General features: G+C 36.0%; 1 protein-coding gene across 4 annotated transcripts; it reads right to left on the minus strand.

Moving 5' to 3' along the window:
* Positions 1-3052: 3052 nt before the first annotated feature.
* Positions 3053-9610, minus strand: LOC125777354 (piggyBac transposable element-derived protein 4-like). 4 transcript variants are annotated; one of them, XM_049452110.1, is made up of 2 exons: positions 7919-9610; positions 3053-4897 (listed from the first exon to the last, which is right to left on the minus strand). In XM_049452110.1, the coding sequence occupies exon 2, from the start codon at positions 4885-4887 to the stop codon at positions 3700-3702; it is 1188 nt and encodes a 395-aa protein (XP_049308067.1). In that variant the 5' UTR covers positions 4888-4897; positions 7919-9610; the 3' UTR covers positions 3053-3699. The 4 variants fall into 4 exon arrangements, 1 of the variants encoding a protein (XP_049308067.1); XR_007422268.1 differs by having other exon boundaries at positions 4424-4897; XR_007422265.1 differs by having other exon boundaries at positions 4424-7827; positions 7919-9596.
* Positions 9611-10208: the final 598 nt, after the last annotated feature.

Here is a 10208-nt window from a genome sequence, read left to right on the forward strand (position 1 = left end):
GCGCGCGTGTTTTGTTCAGCGATGAGGCTCATTTCTGGTTGAATGGCTACGTAAATAAGCAAAATTGCCGCATTTGGGGTGAAGAGCAACCAGAAGCCGTTCAAGAACTGCCCATGCATCCCGAAAAATGCACTGTTTGGTGTGGTTTGTACGCTGGTGGAATCATTGGACCGTATTTTTTCAAAGATGCTGTTGGACGCAACGTTACGGTGAATGGCGATCGCTATCGTTCGATGCTAACAAACTTTTTGTTGCCAAAAATGGAAGAACTGAACTTGGTTGACATGTGGTTTCAACAAGATGGCGCTACATGCCACACAGCTCGCGATTCTATGGCCATTTTGAGGGAAAACTTCGGACAACAATTCATCTCAAGAAATGGACCCGTAAGTTGGCCACCAAGATCATGCGATTTAACGCCTTTAGACTATTTTTTGTGGGGCTACGTCAAGTCTAAAGTCTACAGAAATAAGCCAGCAACTATTCCAGCTTTGGAAGACAACATTTCCGAAGAAATTCGGGCTATTCCGGCCGAAATGCTCGAAAAAGTTGCCCAAAATTGGACTTTCCGAATGGACCACCTAAGACGCAGCCGCGGTCAACATTTAAATGAAATTATCTTCAAAAAGTAAATGTCATGAACCAATCTAACGTTTCAAATAAAGAACCGATGAGATTTTGCAAATTTTATGCGTTTTTTTTTAAAAAAAAGTTATCAAGCTCTTAAAAAATCACCCTTTGGTATTCTATAAATTCTATCGTGTCGAGATGCCCCGTTAGAAACAGCAGCGTTAGGCGGAGAAGCGAATGAAGAAGCATTTGTATCAACAGCATTCGTAGCAGAGAGAGCATGCGAAGCTGGTCCAGAGAACTTGCCGATATCGGACAATTTCTTTTGTACAATGCAGAACTCTGATTTAAGTTCGTTAAGCTTAACGATTAACGAATTTCGATCATCACGGAGTTGTTGTAATAATGTGACCTCCTTCGATTGTTCACTTCTCAGTGAACTAACTTCCGAAACAAAAGAATTAAGCACCGCATTTACCATATTAAGGTCATTAGACTCTAACAAAGGTTCGTTCACTTCACTGATTGATTGAGCATTGCGCACAGATGGCGACGCAGGCGGCGAGCGAATAGAATTTCTGCGAACTACCGTGCATACTTTACAGTAAAAAGCGTTTTTAGACTTCACCAAAAAATCAACATCAGCCTGTGATAAATTCACACACGATAAGTGGAAGAATTCATTGCATTTACTGCAGCTGATCTTGGGCTGAGCACGATCAACTCTATGGCCGCAAACACACGGCATTAATAAAGATTAAACAATAGAACACGGAGCAGAGAAAAAATAAGTCCGTTCACAGCGACGATTGACAAGATACGTATATTCACGAAATTTGGTATATATTATTTTCTAAGGCAACAATGTTATCTCCCAAGAAATTGTTCAGATCGGTTAACTAAGGTAAATGCTCCTAATTACGGCATATTAAGGTAGATTGATGAATATACGCATATTACAGTGAATCAAAAGTTAGACGGAATGAAGAATTATTAACAAATCGTAAATAAAGCTTTTATTTTTCATATTCACTTTTCAAATGATAGAATTTTTGTACCGTTTTTTTGTTATTAATGCTTTTCTGAAACACTCAATTGGCCCCAATTCCGTGCTAAAATTTTGTCAAAATCCTAATTCCGTGCTAAAGTGATCCTTATTCCGTGCTACATTAGAAAAAGTTCTTATTTCAACTATTCCTAGCAATTTGTAAGTAAAACTTACACAGTTTATACGTGGAACACAAGGAAACATTTTTATTCACATAAATAAAATAACTTCAAATATTTTAATGACATTATTTGTCAGCTATGCATTTGATGCGATATATACACATAAAATAATAAGTATTTAGTTAGTAAAACTGTATACATTCAATTACTTGTACGTGAAATAAAATAATTTCAATTACATTAATATACATAAAGTCAGTTCAATATTAAATTTTAGTTTATTACATATCAGGTATTGAAAATATTCCTCTCTTATTTATAGGCTGAGGTAAATTAATTTTTTTAACTACTTCATCGGCGTCGTATTCTAAAATATCTTCTTTTTCTGGCCAACGCCAGTTAGATCCACTCATTGTCATGGTTTTCATTTGAAATTTTTCTGGATTCCCATTAGTAATTTTTAACACCAGCCCAAGAAATTTCTCGCCTTCATACCTTACTACAACATAGTCTCCTGGATTAAAACTATTATTAATGTTCCGTTTTACTTTCACCTTTGAACCTTGCTTTTCTTTCTTTTTTAAAATTATCTTTCCTTTCTTAATCTTTTTTTCTTCATCCAAGCGTCGCTGATACTCAATGTATTCAGAAGCAGTGGCGACAGTTGGGGTTAATTTTTTCTTGACAAATTTTTTGTTCGGGTTCACTGGTTGGGGCTCTGGCCAGAAAAGAGCATTTTTGAAAGGCGTTGGAAATTCAGACTATTTTATTTCTATTGCATTAACTTTGCTTTTTGGTGGAGTTCTCGAATTAACCCTCTGTGACTGACGTGATATTGTTCTAACAATTCTAATGACGTGGTAGACTAGCAGACACCATTTCTATGTCTTATATTTTCCAAGTTCCGTTTTGTAAAACTAACAAAACCATTTTTATTTATTGTTAATAAGTTTAAGTTATTATTTATAAAGGTATTTTTTTAATTCAAAGCGAAAATTGGTGTTATGTGTTATTTATCGGTATGGCATGATTTTTCTGCAAAAAACATAGACCTGTATTAGAAGATCAAAAAACAACTCAAAAATAAATTTTTTTGAACAAATGTTTTTAATTTTTTATTATTTAGACTTCAATTTAACAGTTGATATCAAAAAGTAATAAATCCAGTGGTAAAAAAGAAAATTATCAAACATGTTAAGTGGCACATTAAAGCCTATAACTTAACAATCAAAAAATATTTCATGTTATAATTTATGTAGCAAAAATTTTAGATTTTGCTTAATTTGCACTTAAGTTAAACAGTCTTAAGACTTGAGATCATATGTATATATATATATGTTAAAAACTACAACTTTTCCTGGCAGGTTTCACAAAGAGGCTTGGAGCACTGGAGGCAGATTGGCTTTAAGCAATCACAACAGCAATACCTTGTTACCCTTTTTATTTTTTGGGGACAAATTGAACACAATTTTCGTCCACTTGGTGGATTAGATTGAATAATTGGTGGAGGAGGGGGTAGATCTTGGCCAAGAACCCTGGTGAGCATCATTCTTAGTTCTCTTGGCAACCTTTCATTGTACACCCGGAATTTCATATGGTCTAGCACCAATTCTCTTGCCAGATTAAGCATAAATGTTTTTCTTCTCATTTTTACATCACTGTCAGTACACATTTGATATAAGACAAAGGCATTAACACCAACCATATCTAGTACTCTTTGAAATACTGCCATAGGCCATCGACGAGTTTTTCGACTGCATGAATATATCGAACACTTTTTATCAATTTCGTCAACTCCTCCTTTTGTAGCGTTGTAATCTGCTATCATAACAGGTTTTTTTGTATCAGTGTCTATTTCTTGACAATGGTGAGAAGACGAAATCAGCAAAACAGCTTTATTTTTTTTCGGTACATATGATAATAGGGTAAATTCTTTCGTAAAACCATACATTGAACTCCCTACTTCTCTAGTTTTGCACGGTAAGAAAGAAGGCGGTATCTCAACTTTATTTTTTTTAGAGTTCCTAAGTAAGTCAATCCCTTTTTCAGCAGAGCTTCCATAAGTGGTATAGAGCTAAACCAATTGTCAGCCGTAATGTTCCGGTTTGAGTTTTCGACAACCTTCACAAGTCTTAACACAGACTGAGTTGGTACTGCCAATTTCCTTTCCTGTTCATTTAACCCTATGCCGTCAGAATTTTTACCATGATAAATATAAGCATTGTAAATGTAGTATGTGCGAGCATCGACTAACAACATTATTTTAATGCCATACTTTGCTGGTTTCTGAGGCATGTAAATTATAAACTTGCAGCGACCTTTAAACGGCAGTAACATTTCATCGATGCAAAGGTATGGTCCGGGTGTATATTGAAATTGACTGTTTAGAATAAATTTGTTGAAGAAATTTGAAATTGGCGCAAGTTGATCGTCTTTGAGACGCTCCGCTCTGGTAGTTGAATCGTCAAACCTAAGGCAGTTTACTAAAGAAGAAAAACGTAAATTTGACATCCCACAACGAAATATTTCACGGCCACTGCCATCGGTTGCGAATATTGTGCGAAGATCTGCGTCATTACATTTAAAAACTGAAGTGTAGTATAGTAGGCCAATGAATGCTTTCATTTCCGTTACATAAGTATCCATAACTTCCACCTTTGTAGTATTATTAAATTTAGCTCGGTAGTTACAGAGTTTTTGATTAGTATATTGTACTAAACATTCCAACATGGATTCGTCAAAAATTTTGGACCATAGCTGTAAATATCCTTCAAAGGTAGAAGTATGCAGACGACCTGGTAGTCTAACTATGTTATGGGCTGCTGTTCTAGATGTTTTTGGTCGCTCTCTTGCACTCCACAAAAATCCTTTCTTACCTTTGTAGTAGTCGCTTGTTGGATGTTGATTCACTTCTTCACAAATATTTTGTGGCTCAGAGGTAGTCGCATGTTGTTCTTCATTGTCTTCATCATTATCTAAAAGAGCCGTTTCTGGCTGAAAATTGGGGTCATTGCATTCACCATCCATATCGCTGAACTCATGCTCACTCTCTTCCTCCAGCCACTGTAGTATTACCTCATTTCGGTTTTTAAAAGTTCCACATGAGGTTCTCTTAGAACAATGTTGTGATATGTTTGATTTCTCCATAATAACAAAACTATAAAATAACAATTTTACTGACGTGTTGTTTAGGAGACACTATGAAAATATAACAAAAATACTGATGTGATTGTCTCACAGACACCTACCTTAATATTGATGTGGTTGACTCGCAGACACTTTATCGCTTAAAATGGCACGTGTGCTTACATCAATCGATCTGAACAAACTAACATAGGCATGAGTACACAATAAGAAGGTACAGAGAACGAGAGAGTAGATGTATGGAAAATAACGGTACAAAATACTCTTTTGTGCCTGTTGGTGTCTGCTAGACTACCACATCAGTCACAGAGGGTTAATATTAACCACGTCTACATTGCCATTCGCCTCCCTAGGGGGCAACTGAGGTCTTGGTGGATGGTTGACAGTTGTTGGGATATCTTCGAAGTTAATGGCTTGAGCTACTGGGCAAGGTACACTGTCCAATATATGTACTACTTTACGCTGCTTGGACTTCACGGCACAAGATGAAGTTGAGCTGCTCAAATTATGTTTGTTAACTAATTCTTCATTGAAATCTATGAAATCAATACTCATGTTTTCGATATCCAATAAACAGTCGTTGTTAGCTAAAATACTCGTAATATTAAGATCGGAATTAGAAATACTTGCAATGCAGCTGCTTGTTTGCTCATTCTTAACACTTCTCAAAAAGTAAAATAAGTTTTCGTCCTTAACATCACCTTTCCAAGTTCCGCTGCACTCAATAAACAGTTTAAGCTTTTCAGCCGGCAACCTTTTCTCAAAACTTTGTAAAAATTCTTCGGAATTAGTTTCAAGTGTTTTTGTTGCTTCATAGTTCTCTGAAATTTCTGCGATATTCATGTTTGGTACTCTGATTATATTGGATGTGTCTCTGATGTCAGGTTTTAAAATTTTATTGTAAGCCACTGCATCTTCATTAAACGGAAATATGCCACAAGCCTTAAAACCGTTTTGTAGTATATCAGAAGTGATTGTAGATTGTATGTATTTCTGAACAATAGGTCCGAAATCTTCCCGTTTTATTCTTTGTCCATTATTTAGCATTCTCCAATTTTGTATTTGCTTTCTCCAGTCATTTTTTAAACTATGAAATACTGCAACATCCATTGATTGCAGCAAGTGTGTCGAGTTTGGAAGAAGCGCTATAAGTATGATTCCTTGCTTCTTGCAAAACTCAATAAGATGCAGCGACAAATGTGAGGTGTGCCCATCCAAAAATAGTACGATTGGGAGTTGTATATTTTCTTTCAGGATGAAGGGATAAAAGACATTTGTTATATATTCATAAAATGTTTCACAGGTCATCCAGCCTGAATCCGACTTTCCAATAGCCCAATCAGAAGGAAATTTGGAAAGTATGTTGGTTGGAAGTCTTTTGTATGGAAAGAGAGCAAAAGTTGGCATCATTTTACCGGAAGCGGAAGCTCCTATGCATAATGTAAAACATTCTTTATCATCATTGCCAGATCTGAAGTATACATGCTTTGAACCGCGTTTTGTCAAAACTGCTTGACCTTTTGGACAAAGAAAAAACGCGGACTCATCACAGTTGAAGATTCGTGTTGAATCTTCTAAAACATCGAGACAATTGTTATTTTCCAAGTATTGATATACTCTTTTAAACCAACTTCTTATGGAAGATTCTGTTACCGATGCACGAGAAACTGTTAAGGATTGCGAAACACGTTGACTCACTGTGGGATTTCTTTTCAAAAACCCTTGCAACCACTTTCTGTCTGGTATATTATTTTTAAAAGAATTCGGCCGATTTAGTTCCATAACCAAGTTAGTAACGCAGTTTCAAAGTTGATATTTTGTTACTGGAAAGCCTATTTCCGCCAGATAACAAACCCATTTGACAATAAAACTTTCTTCTTCTGTCGTTAGCACAGCTGAAGCTCCTGGGCAGCCTTTTGAATACTTGTACATATTTAATTTTGTCCAGTAGAGTTTGCTTCGGAACAGGATATACCGTCAGAATTTTTACCATGATAAATATAAGCATTGTAAATGTAGTATGTGCGAGCATCGACTAACAACATTATTTTAATGCCATACTTTGCTGGTTTCTGAGGCATGTAAATTATAAACTTGCAGCGACCTTTAAACGGCAGTAACATTTCATCGATGCAAAGGTATGGTCCGGGTGTATATTGAAATTGACTGTTTAGAATAAATTTGTTGAAGAAATTTGAAATTGGCGCAAGTTGATCGTCTTTGAGACGCTCCGCTCTGGTAGTTGAATCGTCAAACCTAAGGCAGTTTACTAAAGAAGAAAAACGTAAATTTGACATCCCACAACGAAATATTTCACGGCCACTGCCATCGGTTGCGAATATTGTGCGAAGATCTGCGTCATTACATTTAAAAACTGAAGTGTAGTATAGTAGGCCAATGAATGCTTTCATTTCCGTTACATAAGTATCCATAAGTTCCACCTTTGTAGTATTATTAAATTTAGCTCGGTAGTTACAGAGTTTTTGATTAGTATATTGTACTAAACATTCCAACATGGATTCGTCAAAAATTTTGGACCATAGCTGTAAATATCCTTCAAAGGTAGAAGTATGCAGACGACCTGGTAGTCTAACTATGTTATGGGCTGCTGTTCTAGATGTTTTTGGTCGCTCTCTTGCACTCCACAAAAATCCTTTCTTACCTTTGTAGTAGTCGCTTGTTGGATGTTGATTCACTTCTTCACAAATATTTTGTGGCTCAGAGGTAGTCGCATGTTGTTCTTCATTGTCTTCATCATTATCTAAAAGAGCCGTTTCTGGCTGAAAATTGGGGTCATTGCATTCACCATCCATATCGCTGAACTCATGCTCACTCTCTTCCTCCAGCCACTGTAGTATTACCTCATTTCGGTTTTTAAAAGTTCCACATGAGGTTCTCTTAGAACAATGTTGTGATATGTTTGATTTCTCCATAATAACAAAACTATAAAATAACAATTTTACTGACGTGTTGTTTAGGAGACACTATGAAAATATAACAAAAATACTGATGTGATTGTCTCACAGACACCTACCTTAATATTGATGTGGTTGACTCGCAGACACTTTATCGCTTAAAATGGCACGTGTGCTTACATCAATCGATCTGAACAAACTAACATAGGCATGAGTACACAATAAGAAGGTACAGAGAACGAGAGAGTAGATGTATGGAAAATAACGGTACAAAATACTCTTTTGTGCCTGTTGGTGTCTGCTAGACTACCACATCAGTCACAGAGGGTTAATATTAACCACGTCTACATTGCCATTCGCCTCCCTAGGGGGCAACTGAGGTCTTGGTGGATGGTTGACAGTTGTTGGGATATCTTCGAAGTTAATGGCTTGAGCTACTGGGCAAGGTACACTGTCCAATATATGTACTACTTTACGCTGCTTGGACTTCACGGCACAAGATGAAGTTGAGCTGCTCAAATTATGTTTGTTAACTAATTCTTCATTGAAATCTATGAAATCAATACTCATGTTTTCGATATCCAATAAACAGTCGTTGTTAGCTAAAATACTCGTAATATTAAGATCGGAATTAGAAATACTTGCAATGCAGCTGCTTGTTTGCTCATTCTTAACACTTCTCAAAAAGTAAAATAAGTTTTCGTCCTTAACATCACCTTTCCAAGTTCCGCTGCACTCAATAAACAGTTTAAGCTTTTCAGCCGGCAACCTTTTCTCAAAACTTTGTAAAAATTCTTCGGAATTAGTTTCAAGTGTTTTTGTTGCTTCATAGTTCTCTGAAATTTCTGCGATATTCATGTTTGGTACTCTGATTATATTGGATGTGTCTCTGATGTCAGGTTTTAAAATTTTATTGTAAGCCACTGCATCTTCATTAAACGGAAATATGCCACAAGCCTTAAAACCGTTTTGTAGTATATCAGAAGTGATTGTAGATTGTATGTATTTCTGAACAATAGGTCCGAAATCTTCCCGTTTTATTCTTTGTCCATTATTTAGCATTCTCCAATTTTGTATTTGCTTTCTCCAGTCATTTTTTAAACTATGAAATACTGCAACATCCATTGATTGCAGCAAGTGTGTCGAGTTTGGAAGAAGCGCTATAAGTATGATTCCTTGCTTCTTGCAAAACTCAATAAGATGCAGCGACAAATGTGAGGTGTGCCCATCCAAAAATAGTACGATTGGGAGTTGTATATTTTCTTTCAGGATGAAGGGATAAAAGACATTTGTTATATATTCATAAAATGTTTCACAGGTCATCCAGCCTGAATCCGACTTTCCAATAGCCCAATCAGAAGGAAATTTGGAAAGTATGTTGGTTGGAAGTCTTTTGTATGGAAAGAGAGCAAAAGTTGGCATCATTTTACCGGAAGCGGAAGCTCCTATGCATAATGTAAAACATTCTTTATCATCATTGCCAGATCTGAAGTATACATGCTTTGAACCGCGTTTTGTCAAAACTGCTTGACCTTTTGGACAAAGAAAAAACGCGGACTCATCACAGTTGAAGATTCGTGTTGAATCTTCTAAAACATCGAGACAATTGTTATTTTCCAAGTATTGATATACTCTTTTAAACCAACTTCTTATGGAAGATTCTGTTACCGATGCACGAGAAACTGTTAAGGATTGCGAAACACGTTGACTCACTGTGGGATTTCTTTTCAAAAACCCTTGCAACCACTTTCTGTCTGGTATATTATTTTTAAAAGAATTCGGCCGATTTAGTTCCATAACCAAGTTAGTAACGCAGTTTTCAAAGTTGATATTTTGTTACTGGAAAGCCTATTTCCGCCAGATAACAAACCCATTTGACAATAAAACTTTCTTCTTCTGTCGTTAGCACAGCTGAAGCTCCTGGGCAGCCTTTTGAATACTTGTACATATTTAATTTTGTCCAGTAGAGTTTGCTTCGGAACAGGATATACCTTTGAAGCCTTGTAACATGTCATCCGATTGCTTTTTATTGCTTCAAGAGCTAAATTTAATGATTCCTGTGTAAATTTTGGCATGATGGCGGCACTCAAATTTCTGTTAAAATGAATTGAAACGTAATTAGAAACACACCGTTCCCAACTGCGGCCTATAGAACGGAATTAGGCACAAAATTAAAAACTGAAGCCTATTTTCGTGCTACATGTTTTTATAAATATTAAGCAGGGAGTTCCGAAATATTTGATGTAAACTGTTTTGTAACTAATTTAAATTCCAACAATGAAGAATCATCGCAAATAAAGTCTTGTTAATCCAATAACATAGCTTTAGAAAAAGTAAGCCTCTGAATTGTGTTTACTTATTTTAAGCTCATTTATGAAATTTCATACGCAAAAAATAAGCTTTTTCCTC

This window comes from Bactrocera dorsalis, chromosome 3 (assembly GCF_023373825.1).
Source record: "Bactrocera dorsalis isolate Fly_Bdor chromosome 3, ASM2337382v1, whole genome shotgun sequence".
Lineage (NCBI taxonomy): Eukaryota > Metazoa > Arthropoda > Insecta > Diptera > Tephritidae > Bactrocera > Bactrocera dorsalis.

Bases quoted from the DNA above. Each gene is read 5' to 3' on its own strand.
- LOC125777354 (XM_049452110.1), bottom strand. From the start codon at position 4,887: ATGGAGAAATCAAACATATCACAACATTGTTCTAAGAGAACCTCATGT.